General features: G+C 34.4%; 1 protein-coding gene and 1 pseudogene across 1 annotated transcript; one reads left to right on the forward strand and one right to left on the reverse strand.

The window, feature by feature from the left end:
* The first annotated feature begins 2,833 nt into the window (after positions 1 to 2,833).
* Positions 2,834 to 4,653, forward strand: LOC104224012 (protein COFACTOR ASSEMBLY OF COMPLEX C SUBUNIT B CCB1, chloroplastic). The gene is made up of 4 exons (XM_009775561.2): positions 2,834 to 3,253; positions 3,341 to 3,471; positions 4,141 to 4,293; positions 4,382 to 4,653. Exons 1-4 carry the CDS (start codon positions 2,921 to 2,923, stop codon positions 4,566 to 4,568), a joined length of 804 nt encoding a protein of 267 aa, XP_009773863.1. The 5' UTR covers positions 2,834 to 2,920; the 3' UTR covers positions 4,569 to 4,653.
* Positions 4,654 to 4,982: 329 nt separating this feature from the next.
* On the reverse strand, positions 4,983 to 7,431 carry LOC138889018 (G-type lectin S-receptor-like serine/threonine-protein kinase At4g27290; annotated as a pseudogene).
* Positions 7,432 to 21,411: the final 13,980 nt, after the last annotated feature.

Consider the following 21,411-nt stretch of genomic DNA (forward strand, 5'->3'; position numbering starts at 1 on the left):
ATGACAAGGCATGCCAAGTCACACTAAAAGGCCAATGAAATCGCGCCGCGTGTGCAAGTGACATGTTCTGGCCAATCAAATGCGCCCATGTCACACTTCAATTTGATTGGTCGGAAAGAATTTGTTCTTATCATGACTCCTCCCTTCCACAACTATAAATAGGAGTCTTCATAACTCAGAAAAGACACGAGAAGTTATAACAAGAAGCAAGAAAGAGCTCGTGGATCAAACGCTGCAAATTCCTCCACAAGTTTCAAGCTTCAAGTTCAATTTCAAGAAATCAAGTTCAAGCTCAATGACGAATACCAAATCAAGTTCAAGTCCAAGCAATCAGGCTCAAGCTCAAGAATAAGATCATCATTCGTGGCAACAAATATAGATTCAAGATCAAGCTCAAAGGCCCTTGAATTTATTTAATATTGAAAAGTAGAATCAGAGAAATCATAGAGATTGTAACACTCAAATATTCGAAATAAAATACTACGATTGTTGCGATATTTTTCGATCTTGATTTTATTTTCTCGACGCAAATTTATTGTCTACATGAACCAACAGTTGAAACCGGAACCGCCAAAAAATCAGGAGCCATTGTAGATAGCACCGGGTTGAATGGATTTAGTTTCTTTTTATAAAAAATATATGTAATATTTTATTAAAATAAATCTTACTGAGCTGGTCGACATCCAATTAGTCAATTACCCGCTCTACTACCACATTCATAAGGGTGGTCCGGGCCGGTTGACCCGTGGATCAGTTACCGGTTCGGGTCCGGTCCGGTTCAGTGGGTCAAAATATTGTAGCCCGGCCCAGGCCCCTTAAATTAATGGGTTGGTCCAGTTAGGGTTTTGTGGGTCACAGGCCGGTTAAAGGGTCAATTTTAATGGGTTATGTGGGCCGGTTCGTGGGTCAATCGACCCGGCCCATTTGACATGTCTACCTTTTACTACTGATTTCAATGATTGTTTTACTTAGTAGTCAATTGATTAATTTTTTTATTTAATCTTTTTTAAATTCAATTATCACTTAATACTTGTAAATAATAATCAACTAAATTAATATTATACTTTTTCAAGTCCCTCACTCAAAATCAAAAGCTCAAAATTGTAGTTCCTATCTCTACAAATAAAAAATAACAAATCCTCCTCTCTCCCTTCAACAATTACTTTGTCTCAATCACTTCGATAAAGTATCAGAATCTATCGATTCCGACGACAGCGATTGAGAATTTTTACTTTATTAATATGTTATTGTAATCGTTTTGTTTTTAAAGAGCTGCATGCCGAAATTTATCGCTAGCAATTGATATATTTAAAGATAGTGTACCCCCGTCGCACTCAAATTCTGGGTCCGCCTCTATCGGTTACACTAACACCCCTACAAAAATGAAGCACCTTCCTCTATAATATTCCTTTTTGAATAGGTCAAAACGCGAAAGCCGATGAAAAAGTAACCCGCAAATAACACAACATTGAGAGTAGAAGCCATAACACACGCTTGCTAGCCTTTGTACCATGGAGTACATCAATCTTAGAATTTGACTATAGGAATTAGGATGTGCATGATACAACTTCACTCCTAGCAGCTTCCATAGTTGTGACTTCGAGGTTCTGCTCGATGCACACCTCTATCACCTGAAGGCTAGGCCATGAGTAATTCTTAGGAGACATAGTGTTCAATATAATTTAAATACCTCATCATAGTTTCACGATTCCAAAATCCCACCTTAAGAATCGTGATGACACCTAGTTCCTATAATTAGATAAGCTTAACACATGCTGATATTTAACCAAAATAAACAACTTAGCTATTAAATATAAAGCTGATAAATGACATAACAAAGCTGAAACTAATCAATAAACATACATTTTCAAAATCGGTAGTACGAAGTCATAAGCTCTACTGAAATATACTAGAAATCTCTATTACAACACTGTTTTAGAATGAAAATAAACAATAGCAAAGGCAAACATCAGAAGGTGACTCTAAGGCCTGCCAGCGTAATGGCAGGTATACCTTGAACTCTCTGCAGCAAATCTCAAAGCAGCTAGCTAACGTCCGGCATGCTCAGTGGTACCTGGATCTGCACAAAAATATGCAGAAGCATAGTATAAGTACACCACAACGATATCCAGTAAATATCAAGACGATAACTACTACTACTTCTTCTTCTTCTTCCCTCCACCTGCCGCACAGATCTTTAGTCTTCTCAACAAGAATGGTTTAGCTCCATGCCCAAAAAAATGGTTAACTTGATAAGAACTATTGAACTATTAAGTTTCATATATCAAAGAAAGAGATTGGGGAGAGAGAGAAGGGAAAAGAAGAAGAAAGATTATGAGATGGTTTTAATTGTATTATTGCTATTGACTTGAGTTATTTATGATTATTCTGCTGATGAGACTATTCAATATTGTTATTAAGTTTGTTTAGCTCGTTAATTGATGCCTTGCCTAGCAAGCGGTGTTAGGTGCCGTCACGACTCTAATGGACTTTTAGGTCGTGACAATTAATGATTTCTTTAGGTGGTAGAAAATTAAAGAAGAAGAGGAGGGTGTGAGTGAGATCCAATAACGTTAATTTTTTATTTTTTGAAAAATACCATAATTTTAAGATTTTCACTCTTTCAAATTTGAGTGGAAAACACTAACTTGGTCATGTCAGCATGAATTGTTTATAATTTAAACTTCTACCAAAAATAAGTTTTTATGCGATCATTCGCTAAGTTGGAATGGTCTAATTTACAAATTGTGTCAACTTTAAGGGGCTATCTTGGTATTTGGCCAAACTAAAAAGAAAAGAGGGATAAAAATGCAATTATAAGTAGTTGGAAGGTGGAAGTGATAGCTTCGGTAACGAACTATAAACTGTTTCGTCTCCGCACATTTGTGTGTTTCCATCGCTGCCACCAAAAATAGTTCCAATGGCAGCAAAGCTTCTGCTCTCTCCTCTCTCCCTTCCTTCCAGTTTCCTCAGTACCCGAGAATTTCAGCACCACCATCGTCATCTATGTCTCCGAACAAAACCCAGAAACCGCTTCACCGTTCACGCATTTACCGATGTTCTCTTCACTGCTGCTACTACTTCAGCTCCTCTACTTGTCCTTGACCAATTTCAAGAAAACCCATCATCTCTCTTTTCAATAGCAGCAGCAGATTCTGGTTATTCAGTAGCTAGCTACTACACTTCACTCGGTCTCTTTGTCATTTCTGTTCCTGGTCTTTGGTCCCTTATTAAACGATCTGTCAAATCCAAGGTCTTTCATTTGTTTAATTCCATGTGTACATTTTCTTTTGGGTTTTTTTTCTTATCATGTATTTTTATGGTGAATTTTTGGATGCAGATAGTGCAGAAGACATTTGTTAAGGAAGGTATAGAGGAGGGGAAGAAGGCAGCTAACCAGGTTGCTGGCGAAATTCTTTCATTCTTCACTCGAAATAACTTTACTGTGTTGGATAGAGGAGAGACTATTACGTGAGTAAACCACTCCCAACCACTAGTATTTTTTTCTTTTTTTAAACTTATGTTATCTTTGTGCCTTATCCTCTAAGGGTGATAGTCCAATTGTCAGAGTATCCTTTTTCTCTAACTTTTGTCTGGGCAAAGGAGTTGAATTCTGAATAAGAAAAGTGAAAATAACAGTAAACTTAGTCGATTGGACAACTGCACTGTTATAAAAATGGAGTTTTTTTTTTTTTTTTTATTCTTTAGCTTTTGCCATCCCAATTTTGTGTAATTGATGCGAATAGCACTGGCCTGAAATGGCTGCAAATTCTGCTATTGGCTGCATAAGCTTGTCTTTACTCATGTTTATGATTGAATGTTATTTTCTGCTAAAAGTGGTCATGCTTTGGATTAATAGTATGTGATTTAAGCTCTTTTCGTATCTTTTCATCTGAGATGCACATTGTAAGGTTTTCTTTTCCGATGCTTGAGATAACATATTAGAGATGATATTCAGAAAATTTGTACAACATCACCACTATTATTTGAGAATCTTAATGTAGGTGAGTGACACTACAATTAATTTGTCATATTAGTATATTTGTGATGCCTTGACCTGTGAGAGAGCACTTCTGCCTCAATAGTGATTGTTTCAGCCTTCTCTCTCTCTCTCATTAATGTAACTTTTGCATCCTGAAGGTTTGAGGGTATGATGGTTCCAAGCCGAGGACAAGCAGCATTGTTAACTTTCTGCACCTGCATAAGCTTGGGAAGTGTTGCCCTTGTTCTTACTATAACAGTTCCTGATGTAGGCAATAATTGGTTCTGGATCATTGCCTTAAGTCCGTTAGCGTAAGTACTGCTAATAAAAAAATTCATCTGTCAACTCTGATTGTGCATTGTTGTTGATTGCAAACTGTTTCTCTCAAATTGGGAGCAGGGGTGTATATTATTGGACTCGAGCATCCAGAAAGGAGCAGATCAAGGTGAAAATGACGGTAGGAGATGATGGAAGCTTGTCAGAAATCGTTGTTCAAGGTGATGACCAAGAAGTAGAGAAAATGCGGAAGGAGCTACAGCTGAGTGAAAAAGGCATGGTTTATGTTAAGGGCTTACTTGAAAGATGATATTACTTGGTTTTCTTGTAAGATATGTATACATGAAACATACTCCATGATACTTGGTTAATAACACTTTGATGTTCATTCTTCATTCTTATATTCTAACAAAAATATTTCTTAGAAGTAGTAAATTAGTCACACATGAATACCTTAATCAGAAGTTCTTGTGCAATTGCGGCGAATGTTTCTGATATACACTATGACACTATGAGTGCTTTGTTACTTTCTTCTCACAGTTGTCTATGACTTGACATGCTTTTAACTTGAAAGAATCCTAATCATGAACCTTCTCTAAAAGACATAATATTAAGGCGAAAAGGGTGCGTTTATCTATTCTCAAAAAAAGGGGGGAGAATGAAGTTGTTTATCTATTCTCAAAAAAAGGGGGGAGAATGAAGTTGTTTATCTATTCTCAAAAAAAGGGGGGAGAATGAAGTGTTCTTCTCATAATTAGTTTGAAAGAATACTCTCTCTATTTCAATTTATATGAAACTATTTGACTGGGCACGGAGTTTAAGAAAACTTTCGAACTTGTGGTATAAAATGATGCACATATATTTTGTGTGGTTATAAATCATTGCATAAAGGTAAATTGTTTCCAAATGTGGACAATGGTCATTCTTTTTGGCACGGATTAAAAAGGAAATAGGTTCACATAAATTGAAACGGTGGAATAGTATTTTTTGTCTTGCAGAAACTACATGTACCAGCAAGTGCCTTCTGGTACATGTCACGATAACAACTAAGGGGTACTTTAGTTCAATGGTGGAATATCCCATCTTCTATATATAATAGCTAATTCCACCATTTTAGTATAAAAGTAATCCCAGTATTAGCTAATACCCCAACCAAACATGGGATAAAGTTAATCCCAAACTTTATCCCGGAATTATTGACCTTATCCCAGTTACCAAACGACCCCTAAAGGTATACATTTTGAGCAATGAAGAGTCATGATAACATAACTTTTGTCAAGCCTTTGACAATATGATAATCCATCTTCAAAACACTAGGCTCTTTAGATGTGGGCAATGCAACCATCATTATCCAACATCAGTACAATATATTCCATACTTGGCCTATGTTATGGGCACTGCTGAACACACAAAGATCCACATGGACTACTCTTTGCACTAGATATGTTGCATTTCATAAGTCTCTTAGATGTACATCAATCAGTTTCAAACATCTGGATTCTGTGGAGAGGATTGCATTTGAGTATTAAGTTCTACTAGGTCGGTTATTGTAGTATCCCATTTGTTACCATCTTCTTTTACTATCCATTCTGCTGCTCTATGATCTGATTCACCCATAAAGATTATGATGATGGTTAGATGGAAGAACCCTCTGTTTCTCTTCCTATTTAAGTTTTGAACTTTCTGTTCAGCAGTAAGAAATTAATCAAAAATTTAACTTCCTTTTGGCAATTCAATGGTGTCTTTCTAACACAGCCTCTTGACCAATTTTCTCTTGCCCAATCTGTTGGATCTTTGGGTTCAAATTTATCCAGACATCTGCAGATTTGAGAGTTGCCACTGTTGCACAAACCATACATGTGACACCGGCCATTAATGTCACAGTTATCAGCTGGTGCACCAGCAACATCATCTCAATTGATTATTCCATTCTGAAAGCTGTAGATCCTCATTTCGTTGCATCCCTACCCTTGCAATGATAGAGCTGTCTGTTAGCTCATACATGAAGTATATTTCCTCAGGATCAGATAAATATGTATAGTTATTTCCTCAGGATCAGATAAATATTTATCGCGAGATGGTGCATTAGGAAAGGCTCAACCATTCCGTGGTCCAGCCCTGTAGCGTTCAATGGAACCATTCATGATAAATATCTGTAGGGAGGATCGAATGTACAAGTAAACTCATCCCTGGAAGGGTCATTTCTGCTCTTCCATGACCAAAGGGAACGATGAAAACCAGTCTTCAGATCAATACCAACCTTCATTCCAGGTAAAGCAATGTCACCAGGATATTCAAAAACTCTGCCACAGATAATTCGCAGTTGCATCTCGAACAACAAGATTGCCTGAATCAAGAAGCTGTGCTATTCGATTTTGCACGCGTCTGGTGGCATTGGAGGACCAAATGACACGGCGGGAACCTTTTTGAAGAGTAAGAAGTCCTTGTCTTGTAAAATTTTGCATACCATCTATATCATTGAGTGGACTGTCTCTGTTAGCAACCCATACAACTATCTGTACGGGAACTTTGTCGAACTATAGTCCTAAGAACCGTTTCCTGGATGTCGCAGGGGAGAAAAATCCCAACTTAGACTTCGCACCTGATGAAATAATGGCGTTTCCATCTGTTAAAGGTTGATCTGCAGGTATGGTATCTTGAGCACTCGACAGAATCCAAACAGAAAATATGGAAGACTAGAAGAAATGTATGCTTATGGGTTCCATGGTCCTGTTATTATCTTAGGTAAAAATAAGTTTCATTTTGAATGCAAGCCTGTGATGATTGTTTTATTAATGGAATTTTTAGAATTAAATTGAGATATGAACTTTCACTGATATTAGCAGATAGAGTTTTCAATTTGTTGTTTGCTTACAGATGGAGTCATTGGCAAGTTCAGAATTGGTGGGCTTCCATATGACTTGTGCTAACTTTGATAATCTGTTTGATGGTATTTTAGGACTCCTAAAAACTGATGATGTGGAGCAGCACTTTTGTCAAAATAGCTTTTCAGAAAAGTATTATTTTGAGTTGGGCCTATGCATTTGAGAAGTATTTTTTTTCCAAGTTTTTACACCGGTTGTACCTCTATAGGATTGGTATTCATCTTTTGTCCCTGCTTTAGACACACTTGAAACTTGCCCAAGTTTAATTTTTTTTTTCTTTATTTATTATCCAATGTTTAGTATTTTTACATTGCTAATAAAAATACTTATTAGCATATTTGTTTAATATTTTTGTCTGTTTTCTTTCTTTTGTAATATAATAAAAGATATATATATATATATATATATATATATATATATTTTATTACACTTGAAATATTTTTTTAATAGATATCCTATTGTTCTCAATAGTATTATCTAAAATTTAATGAATAAAATCTCCATTTATTAAATTAATAAGACTTACATAGGCATCGAATAACTTTTTTGTTCTGTATTTTTCTTTATTATATTATCCAATATTTAGTATTATTGCATTGTTAATAGAAACTTTTTTTAGCATATTACTTTTTTTAAATTTTTGTATGCTACTTTCTTTTTATGATATAATAGAAGATATTCTTTGTATTTAATAGTTTATTCTATTATTCTCAATAATATTTTCTGTAAATAAACTTCTTATTTTTAAAAAGAAAAACAAAAAAATATTAAAAAAAACTAAGAAATGTTAAATAGGCAGTTTTGTATTTTTTGCAATTTTAGTTTTTTATTTTAAAATAATTTAAAAACTCCAACTTGAATGGATAGTTTTTTTTAATTTTCGTTTTTTATTATAAAATATTTTATTTTATTATTTTATAGATATTTAAATTCAAAAAATATTAACTAATAACTAATTATTAACAAAATAACTAATTATTAACTACTTATGCCATGTGGCTTTTTTCTAAGCTGCCACTAGGCTTAAGGATAGGGTTTTTCCTCTTCTTTTAATAATACTAATATCTGTACTCGCGCGTTATGCGAAAAATATTAAATATAATTTTATTAGAAAATATTGTTTGAAAATTACGGTAGACACAAAGGTGCAAATGGAATTATTTTATGATCATATAAAGGAACGGAATATTCATACATTCAAGTCATGAAGAAATATCTTGTTGTAAATAGGTAGTGAGGACAACATTCGTAAAAAATGCAACCTTAGATGATTGGTTATTTTTTATTGTAAGACGTTAATCTGATCAACCAATTAATCCATTAATTAGTCAACTCCCACAACATCAAGCCTATACACGAGGAGTAAATCGTAGTTATGCTGGATGGTCCCACCAACTGAGTTATCTCCCAAACAGTAGCATTTAATAGAAACAGTTGACGGAACAATCAAAATATGGTTCTCTTCCCCTCAAACAAAGAAGCATAGAGTTTAGATTTCAAAATGTTAAATTCGATGCTAACTCCAATCAAACTGCTTGACACAAATTTTAGGACGTCGTTCAGTTCAAACCTAAAAAAATAGAAATACTATGACGTAGTCCTGCTATTGCCACAATTTACGTCAAATATCATGCCATGCAACTAAACATATGAATTTTCTTATTTTGCAGCAATCAGGTTTTTCCTTTGCTTAATTCAATCAGTATAGTGCAAGGAAGAAAAGTAAGAAACGATTAACTGTTTTATATTTTTCAATTAATGGGCAAGGACATGCACCTGATTATGTTAACAGAACAAAAGGGTAGAAGTGATTATCTACCTATGTATTTTTCAATTTTCCTGCACACCATAGTGTTTTACTTGTAAAATAAATAATTTCAATATTGAACTAATCTGGTCATTTGAGTAAAAAGGAGATAATTGTTAAATAATTTAACTGAGGACAGATTAGTCTTTTAGCTAAAAGCTGTTAAATAACCAACTAATAGCTATTAGGAAGTTGTTAGTTAGTTAGTAAGTTACTTAACTACATAATTGACTCACTAGTATATATACATGTATCACAATATGTACAATACCTTTTTTGAGATAATGAAAAACTAATACTCTACTATTTCTCTCTCTATCTCTCCGCCTAATATCTCTTTCTCTCTGCCTTACCTCTGCTTTCTTCTTCTCCTTCTTTCTAATCTTCTTAGCTAATTCCTTTATGTTCTTCATTATAATTGTATGAAGAAATTTTCATGGTATCAGAGCTTACACGATTTATAGTCGTAGTTCATACAACGATCCAAATTACAGTTCAAGAAGGTTTTTAATTTTTTCCAAAAATTTTACATTTCTTTCTTGTCAGAATCTTGATAGGAAAATAACAAAAAAATAGTTGTCAATGGCGAAATAGTAGCTCAACCACCAGGAGTTCAACCTCCAAATGACCATGCAGTCGGTAATCAAGGAAATCAAGTCAATGGAATTGACTACAATCATCACTTATTCTTGTCTCCTGCAGATGTTAGTGGGATTCAAATCATCTCTTTCAGTTGACTGGAATGGAGAATTACTCAATTTGGTTCAGGTCTATGAGAGTGGCTTTGATGGGCAGGAATAAACTAGCAATGGTTGATGGCACATGCAGAAAAGAAAGATTCCCATAAATGATGTGGAATCACTGGAAAAGAGTAAATGCAATTGTTCTTTTTTGGATTATGAATTCAGTTGGAAAAGGGCTTCTTGGAGGAATTATGTATGCATCTAGTGCACAAATGGCCTGGGAAGATTTGGCTGAAAGGTTCAACAAGATAGATGGTTCAAGAACCTTCAATCTTCACAAGGAAATTGCTGCTCTATCGCAAGGAACATCATCTGTACCAGTATACTTTTCGAAATTGAAAGATCTATGGGGAAGAGTTTGAAGCATTAGTACCAGCACCTGGTTGTGATTGTCCAAAATCAAGGGAGTTTGTAGCTTACTTGCAGAAATTAAAGCCATATCAATTTTTAATGAGGCTGAATGATTCATACTCACAAGCTAGGAGTCAAATTCTGATGAGAAGTCTTGTTCCTATAGTAAATCAAGCCTATGCACTGATTGTGAGTGATGAAGGTCAAAAATCTATTGCTGCAACTTCAGGAATCTTGGGATCTTACCCTACAAGCCAAGTAGGAAACTATGAGGTTTCTATGTACTCAAAATCTAGTGCAAATCAGAATCAGAATCAGAGATTTAGAAGGAATTATAATATTTACTGTGACTACTGTAAAATGAAAGGACATAGTAAAGAAAACTGCTATAAGATTGTGGGATATCCTGCAGATTTCAAGAACAAGAGGAGAATGAATGCTGGGACAAATGCAACATATAATGTGAATTTACTGATAGAATCCAATCAGTCTAATGATCAACAATCAAACTCAATGTCTGTGTTCAATTATGGGCAAAATACAAATGTGCAAGATCAGACAAAACCAGGGACTAATGCTCAAGCTCAAGGACCTAATCCAAATATGAAGAAGTCAGGTATTGAAAACTATGTTCTTACAAAGTCTCAGTATGAACAGATTCTGCAAATGTTGAATAACACTAGTGTATCAAGCTCAACCACTGCAGCTAATGTGGGAGGTATGGATACATCCTTACTAGTGTCTGATTGCCTTAGTCAATGGATTATAGACATAGGGGCTATCAATCATATGGTAGCTGACAAAAAATTACTAGATGAAAGGACAGTAAATGAATCAAACAATCTAAAGAAAGTTTTACTTCCTAATGGAGATATTACAACTGTCACTCATACAGGAGCAAGTTCTATATTAGAAAACAGTGTTATAACTAATGTGTTTTATGTCCCTCAATTCAAGTATAACTTGCTATCGGTTTCTAAGCTAACCAAAGAGTCGCAATGCTCAGCAACATTTTTCCTTGATTTTTGTGTATTTCAGGAACTCTTCACTGGGAAGGTGAAAGGGATTGGTAAAGAGAATGGTGGATTATATCTTCTGTATACTAATACAGCTGAAAGGAACAGAATGATAGCTATGACTGCAAAGGAAAATGACACAAATAAGAGTGAACAATCAGATATAGTGCTGTGGCATAGAAGATGTGGTCATATGTTCACCCAGACTCTTAAAAAAATAATACATATAGATACTGATACTATCAGAAATAGAATAAATAAGTGCACTGTATGTCCTTGTGCCAAATAGACTAGGTTACCATTTCCTACAAGTAGTAAATAAAGTAGCAAGTGTTTTGATCTTATACATGTAGACTTGTGGGGGCCTTATAGAGTGCCTACTATGGATGGAAATAAGTACTTTCTGACTATTGTAGATGATTTTTCAAGAATGACTTGGATATTCTGCTAAAACAAAAATCTGATGCTTGTGTTTCAATTAATGTTGTATTGTGGTCTGGGCCCGGGCCAAACGGGCTTGGGCTTGAGGCGGGCCGGGTTGAGGCGGTCCCGGGCCAAACGGTCCAAATGTGTGAAACCGGCCCATGACGGTCCTAAGCCCACATGGTCTCGGGCTAAATGGGTCGGGCCCGCGGGCCTAAACGGGCCTAACGGGCTTTTTCTGTTTTGGGCTATTTTTTTTTATCTAAGGCACTTTCTTGTAAACTATATATGCATATACTTATGACTTTTACTGTTATATCATACTGAGTTTTGACATATTTGAAGAAATGCTTAATTGAAACTAAGGCTGTATTGTGGCCTGGGCCTGGCCCGGGACCAGCCCAGGACCGCGGGCCTAACGGGCCGGTTCAACCGGGCCTGATCTCTAGTGGTGTAAAAGTCTGTGGTGGGCCGGTTCAAGACATTTAGCCCGTGAGCCCGGGACCGTTATATATATATATATATATATATAGTTTATATGTATTAGATATATATATATATATATATATATATATATATATATATATATATATATATATATATATATATATATATATATATATATATATATAGTTTATATGTATTAGATATATAATATATATACTATATCAAACATACACACACACACACACATATATATAGGCTATTTTTTTTAAATTTTTTTAATGTAAGGCACTTTCTTGTAAACATATGTATATACTAGTATAAATTGCTTATATATAGCTATATAAATATATATAGTATATATAGTATGTATAGTATGTATATATAAGGGTGTATTATGTGTATATATAATTATATATTGCCTTATGTAATATATATTGCCTTATATATATGTATGTATATATATATATATATATATATATATATATATATATATATATATATATAGTTTATATGTATTAGATATATAATATATATACTATATCAAATTTAAACACAAAATAAATTGCAAAGAAATATTCAAGGGAATGTCTTATATATTTTACTATTACGACATTAACAAAGAATGACAATATCTTTCTTAGTCTTCCTCCCCCCAATGGAATGAGCACAACAAGGTACTAATACCACCATTAAAAGGAAAAAAAACTAAGGAAGATGTGCCAAAATACAAGTTACATGTTAGTCTATGTATTATCTCTAACAAATCTCATAAATCCTTGAAGGTCCGGAGGAATTTCCGTTGGTGGTGGTGGAAAAGAAGCTTGTTCATCACCGCTTCCGGGCGAAGCAGCATCCTGCGCAAGTTCCGCTAGCAGTTCTTCATAAGTTCCGCAAGTTACACTTAGCCTTATTTTTTTCTCTTAGTTGAGTAAAAAAATGCCAAACAAGAGATGTTTCGGGCCGTTTAGAAGGTTGTCTATTAAAAGTAGGGGTTACTACAGGAGGGTCAGGCGGGACATTAGTTGGGTTTAACAGGACTAGTAGGTGTATCATCTAAATCCGGTTGCGTTTCATCTAAATCATCATTTTCAAAGATAGTTTCATTAGGATAAAGAGCATTCATAACTTCTTCATTTAATTGTTGACCCGGTGCAACATCATGGCAAAATTGACTATCGAAAAATTAAAAACAAGGGTTATCACTATCAAGAATAATAGGTGGAGGAGGACGGGTAACAGGTCTGGGTCGGGGAGCCGGGGGAAGAGTAGTAGCTTGGCTACTAGATTCACCAATTTTAGATTTTCCCTTACCCTTACCACCAAAAATATTTTTTAAAGAAAATGCCATATTAATTATAATTGTACTAAATAAAACTAACAAAACTATAATATTAAAACTTAAGAGTTGGAACGCGTTTACCGAATTGACGAACAACTTCTATTGAATATCGTTGAAGACTTGAATACTTCAATTCACCAACTTCACAATTTTTCACGAAATTGCAATAATAAAGCAAGCAATTATAGAAGAAAATTAGAGAGAGATTGATGATTTTGTGAGTAAAAATGAAAGAATAGGAGGGTATTTATAGTTGAGAATTGGGAAAAAGTATAATTATAAAAAGTTTGGGGTTAAAGCAAAGTTTGGGGGCCAAATGGCTATTTTTTAAAGTGGCCAACGGATAAATTTTGAAGGCCAACGGCTAGATTTTTTTTAATAAAAAATTAGCTGTTGGAGCCCGTTAGGCCCGTTGGGCCCGGTTGAATCGGCACAGGCCCGCCTGTCGGTCCCGGGCATAACGGTCCCGGGCTCACGGGCTAAATGTCTTGAACCGGCCCACCACAGACTTTTACACCACTAGAGCCCAGGCCCGGTTGAACCGGCCCGTTAGGCCCGCGGTCCTGGGCCGGTCCCGGGCCAGGCCCAGGCCACAATACAGCCTTAGTTTCAATTAAGTATTTCTTCAAATATGTCAAAACTCAGTATGATATAACAGTAAAAGTCATAAGAATAGACAATGGGTCAGAATGTGTGAACTCTGTGTGTGAACAGATGTTTAAAGAGTTAGGAACCATACATCAAAGAACTTGTGTGTATACACCTCAGCAGAATGGTGTAGCTGAGAGGAAACACAAACATATATTGGAAGTTACAAGGGCTATTAGATTTCAAGCTCAAATACCTATTAAGTTTTGGGGTTACTGTGTTCGAGCTGCTGTATATCTAATAAATAGAATGCCTAGTGTTGTTATTGGCAACATATCTCTATTTGAAAGACTACATAAAAGAAAGCCATCTCTTATGCATCTTAGAATAATAAGATGCCTGTGTTTTGCAAAAACAGTACAAGAACATGACAAGTTAATGCCTAGAGCTAAGCTGGCTATTCACATGGGGTACTCAGAAGTCCAAAAATGGTATATTTTATATGATCCAACTAACAAATCTTTCTTCACAAGCAGAGATGTCATATTTAGAGAAGATGTGTATCCATTCACAAAAAAGGACAATAGTCATTCACAGGTGTTTGTAGATATAACTCCAGAATTGAGAATGATGTATGATCATCCAATACTATCTCAAAACAGAAATGCAAATACAACTACAAATGTTGGTGACAACTCAGAACCTAGTGGAACTAATATACAACAGAATACAGAAAGTGACAATACAGATATGCTTACAGACTATAGTGAAAATGATATGCAACACAACATTGAAGAAAACTGCATAGATGTAGTTCAAGCTCAAACAGATGAAGGGTTAGGTTCAGATGCTACACAAACTAATACCTTGCAAACACCATGTATTTATTGAAGCTTAGAATCAGACCTTAGCTGAAAACAAAAGAAGATCCTGTAGAGACAAACACCCTCCAGTATGGTTGAAGGACTTTGTATCTCTAAATATTCATTAGAATGTTCCTTATGCTTTAAATAAATATATCAGTTATGATCATCTCTCATCTAAATATCAGTCATATCTAGCTACAACTTCAACAATGTCTGAACCAACTAACTATTCTGAAGCTATTTTAGATCCTAGATGGATTCAAGCTATGGATGAAGAGATAAAGGCTCTTGAAAATAATCATACTTGGGAAATTGTGACTTTTCCAGAAGTAAGAAGCCTATAGGATGTAAATGGATTTACAAAATCAAATACAAAGCCATAGGAGAGATTAAAAGATTCAAAACTAGATTAGTGGCTAAAGGATATAGCCAAAAGGAAGGAATTGACTATCAAGAAATCTTTTCACCTGTAGTGAAAATGGTAACAGTAAGAAGTATTCTAGCACTAGCAGCTTCAAGGAAATGGCATATATATCAAATGGATGTATACAATGCTTTTCTACGAGGGGATCTATTTGATGAAATCTATATGGACCTACCATAGGGATTTAAAAGTCAGGGGGAGAAAACTGTGTGTAGACTTGTTAAATCCCTATATGGACTTAAACAGGCACCTAGACAATGGAATGTAAAACTATATGAAGCATTGCTGAGGTTCAAATTCAAACAAAGCCAGTATGATCACTCCCTATTCATCAGAAAAACAACTGAAGGTACTACTCTAATTCTAGTTTATGTAGATGATATGTTAATTACAGGTGACAGTCTGCACTTAATTGAAGAAACAAAGACTCTAATGCAAAATGCCTTCAAAATGAAAGATCTGGGGAGCTCAAATACTTCTTAGGGATTGAGTTTGTCAGTTCCAGTCAAGGAATTACTATGCATCAAAGGAAATATACTTTAGAGTTAATTTCAGAAGCTGGATTAGCTGCTGCCAAACCAGCAATAACTCCAATAGATGTTAACATCAAACTAACTTCTAAGCAGTATGATGATCGCATGGTAAGGCAGAGTGTTCAAGAAATGAGGACAGTACAGTTGATCAAACAACCTACCAAAGATTAATAGGAAAACTGTTATATTTGACAGTGACAAGGTCAGATATAGCATTTGGAGTTCAGACTCTTAGTCAATTTCTCCAACAGCCTAAAAGATCTCACATGGAAGCTGCATTGAGAATAGTAAGATATGTGAAAAATCAGCAAGGCCAAGAGATCCTATTATCAAGCTCTCAAAGTAACACAATCACAGCTTATTCTGATGCAGACTGGGCTGCATGTCCTCTAACTAGAAAATCAGTTACAGGTTATTTAGTCAAGGTTGGTGATTCATTGGTTTCATGGAAGTCTAAGAAGCAGACTATTGTATCCAGAAGCTCTGCAGAAGCAGAATACAGAACCCTAGCCACAACAGTAGCTGAACTAATTTGGTTATATGGTCTGCTGACTGAAGTTGATACAAAGATTCAGCTACGTATTGACACCTATAGTGACAGTAAAGTAGCAATACAAATTGCTGCAAATCCTATCTATCATGAGAGAACTAAGCACATTGAAATTGATTGCCATTTTGTGAGAGAAAGAATTCAACAAGGTCTTATCAACACTAATTACATTACAACAACAGATCAACCAGCAGATATTCTTACAAAAGGCCTAACCAAAGTTCAACATGAGTATTTGAAATCCAAACTAGGTGTGATTAATATTTTCTCACCACCTAGTTTGAGGGGGAGTGTTAAATAATGTAACTGAGGGCAGATTAGTCTTTTAGCTAAAAGTTGTTAAATAACCAACTAATAGCCATTAGGAAGTTGTTAGTTAGTTAGTAAGTTACTTAACTACATAATTGATTCACTAGTATATATACATGTATCACAATATGTACAATACACTTTTTGAGATAATGAAAAACTAATCTCTACTATTTCTCTCTCTGTCTCTCCGCTTGATATCTCTTTCTCTCTGCCTTACCTCTGCTTTCTTCTTCTCCTTCTTTCTAATCTTCTTAGCTAATTCCTTCATGTTCTTCATTATAATTGTATGAAGAAATCTTCAATGATAAATGAGCCAGAGCATCTTAGCTTACAGAAATGTGCAGAAGAAAGAAAAGATTAGAGCAGACCTTAGACCTTAGTTGTCAGGTACTATCGTAGCGTTAGTAAATAATTTTGATACTTATAGTAGATGTTTCTGCACCTCGGAGAGTAATCCTATTTCACATGAGGAATTATACAAATGATATGTTTTTGCCATTCACCTCTCCAAACAGTAAAAGCTGATCCAATAGTATCTCCCAAATAGTAGAAACAGTTAATGGACCAACCTCATCATTGTTTTCTTCCCCACCGTTAAATTCAAAATGTATAGTCAGTTGTTGAGTCTATAAGTGAGGCTGCATTTGGAAAGAATATAACTGTGAAGAACCATATAGACATAAATTGTCCCTATCATGTGGCCAAAACCACACTTGTCTCAGAAATTAAAAGAGAAAACGTTGCAAGAGTTTCTTTAAAAAGTAAAACTATACCGGAAGCCAAAAATATCACGAGCAAAGACAATATCACAATTCTAAATGACCAGAAATATATGAAACTCGAGAATTGGTAATTCAACAACAATCATACTCTATTTGATATAAGACATATCTTAAAATGCATTCCTTGGCGGATAACCTATTAAAGAGTAAATAAACATAGATTAGCTTCAGTTCTCACCCTTCAACCTGCAGCTACTTTCAGAAATTCCTCTAAATTCATAAAAGTGAGAAGGGAAAAAATATAAATTGGCTAAAGAAGTCTGAAAATCGACTTTGGGAAAATTTCATCTTAATCCTCGTAAACTATCCTAAATTTAACTGGACTTGTAACTTCTAAGATGCAGGTTGTCCCTTTTCATGGCCTTTCTCTTGCTCAGTCATAAAAGAATGAAGTCTCAGGCGAAGGAAGAAAGAATAATGAAATTGTAGAAAATTTAGCTATCACAAAGGAAGAAAAACTCCTAAATATTTTCACAAGCAACAGGTTATTTAGTGAGGATGACTAAATAACTCTATTGATGTCATGTGTGTGAGCTGGTTCAAAATGTTTGGTCAGTTATTGAGTCTATCAGTTAGGTTGCTTTTGGACAAAATATAACTGTTAAGCACCATAGAGACATAAATTGTCCCTACCATGCTGCCAACAAATAGACCGGTAAATGCAAGTGTCAGGCGAAGGAAGGAAGAATGAGGAGATTGCAGAAAATTGAGTTATCACAAAGGAATAAATTGTGCTGTTAAATATTTCCAAAAGTAACAAGTTAGACATAAAAGAAGGCAAAACAATAAGTGAGGATGACAAAAACTCTTTTCATGTCATGCGTGTGAGTCGGTTCTTTAGACCTTTGTCAGCAAAGAATGAGCCAATAATGAATGCACAACCAATTATGAAGCAGATCGATAGCAATTTTCTGAGGTATCAGCAGCATGACAGGGAGGAACATAGTGAAGGAATTCGATTGTTCGATTTTAAAGGTCAACATTATATTTAACACATGACAAAGGAACTGCATTGTATCATAAGAAAGAAGCAAAACATAGACGCAGTACACATGCATGCAAAACTACTTTCGTGTTAGATAACAACAAGCAAAACAAATAGGGTAAAATATTGAAATTAATTTGCGCATTGTAATTTTAGACAATGTCGGTTCATCGAAAGTACAAATATATTTTACAGAACCTTGTTGTGCATGCATAACTACCTGAACAGATTCCTTATTAGTGCACAATTGTGAAGCAAACATTAAGAGACAGACAGAGAAATACTTGTACAATTCATATATAAGCCTAGTTTCTGTATGTTTATCGATAATAGTCTAAGCAAGGCAACCAAATCGAATATTTGCCAGATATCTATTTCTAACATAATGGATTTTATTAACTACAAACTCAAAAATAGGTGAATTTTAAATCCTACATAATAAGGACATAACTGCCTAAAGTTTTCCTCAATACGTGACTGACAAATTAAACATTGGTAATTGATATTTTGAGAAGGGCAACGTTTTGAGGTCCTGTTATTTTCAAACCAAAGTAAAAGGTCATTTAAGCAGAATTATTAACAATATTGTAGGTGACGTACGTATGTTTATATAATATATTTGGCACCAAAAGAAAACTAACAGGATTAGGCCTAGGTAGGTTAGCCCGATCAACAGAACATGATTTTAGAACACATATTCGAGTACCTAGAATTTCACTAGAAACTTCGTTTACTCAACTATTAATCATATTCACTGCAATTCATCTTCATAGGGTACTGGTAATATCGCAGACCACGTAAATATGGTATGCAACATTCCTCTCTCTTCAAAGTTCAAAATTGCCCTTTTACAATTGTAAGATATTTCATAATGAAAATTTTATTACAATTGATTCGACTCTTTGAAGCGTGTTATTCAATATATACTTTTCTTTGTGACATGAATTGTTAATCATACTTTTTGAAACAGAAACAAAAATACTGCAGAGAAGCAAAAACGTTATAACTAAGTGAAAGTCGAATATATTACCTTTGAATTCTGTAAAATCAATTCTAACGAATATGGTATTTCAGGCTTAAATCGATCCGGGATTGTCCACATTCGAACGACTCTAACTTTGATATTCTATTGCATCGACTTACTTGAAATTTGTCTGATATCATGAACTTGTGTAGCCATATTTGCAAAACAGTTATAATGAGACAGCTATACTGAGCAGATAAAATACGGAGTTGAAAAGAATTTGAAAATATAAAGCGCATAAATCCACCGGTTATGAAGGTGTAGATAAAATAAGGATTATTGGTTGGAAGCCCATATTTGGAAGCACGATCAGTCGTGGGTTCCTCGGATGGTTTTCTTTTTTTCATTTTTTTATTTATAAAAATAGTTGCAAATTTGAGTGTGTAGTTGTTTATTAGAAAACTAGTGAGGGTGTGCCGGGGCATAGCCCGGGCCCAACAACTATTTAATATTATTAATAATACTATTATTTTTATATATCACTCACTTTTGTATTTAAATCCGCTATGTTGATTATGCTGATGGTGATAAATTTACGCCATCTAAGGCTATTTGTTGCAGGTTGCGCATCCTTCTTGGTAAATTAGGCATATATCTCTACAATATTTTTATGTAACGCAATTGATGTACCAAATTATAAATGACTCGACTATAGCGAGAGAGGTAATTTTTCTACTAAAGTTATCCGGCCAAGAAACTGAATTGTGGAGTTCTGCAATAGTCTTAGAATACATAATCTTTTGCAATTAAGAGAGGTGTAATATAAGTTCGATTCGTCTAGCTTGTGTAGATAGATTTAAAAAAGGTTACATGAAGATCGAAGAATGAAACTTAGTATACATACTGCAAGTGTAATAAATTGAGAAAATAAGATATTCCGCTTTTGTAAATCACAAATACATTATTTTCTCTAGCTGGTTTGCCAATGGAAGCACTACTTTAATGCAAGTGATAAAAGAAAACAATGCAAGCACTTAGGTAAATTTGTACTAAAGGTATCAATATTATCAAATATATCAAAAGGATATAGTTAGACAAAAGATTCTTTTGAATATTTCTTGTGATTTTTATGAAACATATTATTTTCACGCTACCAAAGTACATGCAAATAACCAAACAAACTATAATTAGCCTAATCCTTTTGATAACTAATGCTACAATGAAGCTTTTTTCCGACTATATCACTCTTTGTGCACTTAAAGTAACACTCACATATTAGCATATGTAAATTATCATATGAGCAGCAGAATGATTAACTAAAAGTCTATATAGAATGAGCACATTTGGGAAAGATTTTATATGGAGATGAGGAACCATAAGTAGCTATGAGCCATAGGTAACATAAATACAAAAGTTACTTGCTTTACATTCAACAACAATACGTAAGCCCAAATACTCTAATTGTAAGCCCGTGCTAATACAGGTTCAACATTTGGAAGCTCTTTAGTTCAATTCTTTGTTAGCTTTATTTATATCGTATTTATTTTAATTAAGTTGGAGTTTGTTTTTCCCACATTTACCCATAAATAAAAAGAGGATAGTTCTTGTGTTATATTTGGGAAAAACCCCCCTATTTACAAAATCATTACGAAGAGCTTCTAAAGCTATCTGATTAAAATGTGGTTGGGTTTGGGGGGGGGGGGAGGAGGAGGTTTATTAACTAATAGTAACCTTGCAGACTTATCTAATTAACAAAATCAACCCCAAGCATAGTTATCAAAATGAGCCTAGGCAATGGATTAAGAAATGCAATTAGCAAATTAAAGGACAACTAAAATAGTAGACATATAATAGTGATAAAATTTTTTATATACATCAAAACTTTTAGCGGAAAATGACATTATCATATGCTTGTTGAGCAAGTGTTATCTCATTTAGCAATTATAAGAATGAGCATGTATCAGTCTAATATTTGAAATTTTAAAATGTACATTAAAATCATGATCTCGACAATTCTTCATTTTAATAAATAAGTTTTCATTTTTAAAAGTTTTATGCCTGATTTATTTTATATTCGGCTAGGAAAAGTATATATTTGATTTTGATATTTTTGAAATAATTAGACAGTTACACCTATA

This window comes from Nicotiana sylvestris, chromosome 4 (assembly GCF_000393655.2).
Source record: "Nicotiana sylvestris chromosome 4, ASM39365v2, whole genome shotgun sequence".
Taxonomy (NCBI): domain Eukaryota; kingdom Viridiplantae; phylum Streptophyta; class Magnoliopsida; order Solanales; family Solanaceae; genus Nicotiana; species Nicotiana sylvestris.

Bases quoted from the DNA above. Each gene is read 5' to 3' on its own strand.
- LOC104224012 (XM_009775561.2), top strand. From the start codon at position 2,921: ATGGCAGCAAAGCTTCTGCTCTCTCCTCTCTCCCTTCCTTCCAGTTTC. The intron at 3,472-4,140 runs GTGAGTAAACCA...TGCATCCTGAAG, and splicing joins GATAGAGGAGAGACTATTAC to GTTTGAGGGTATGATGGTTC. The intron at 4,294-4,381 runs GTAAGTACTGCT...AATTGGGAGCAG, and splicing joins ATTGCCTTAAGTCCGTTAGC to GGGTGTATATTATTGGACTC.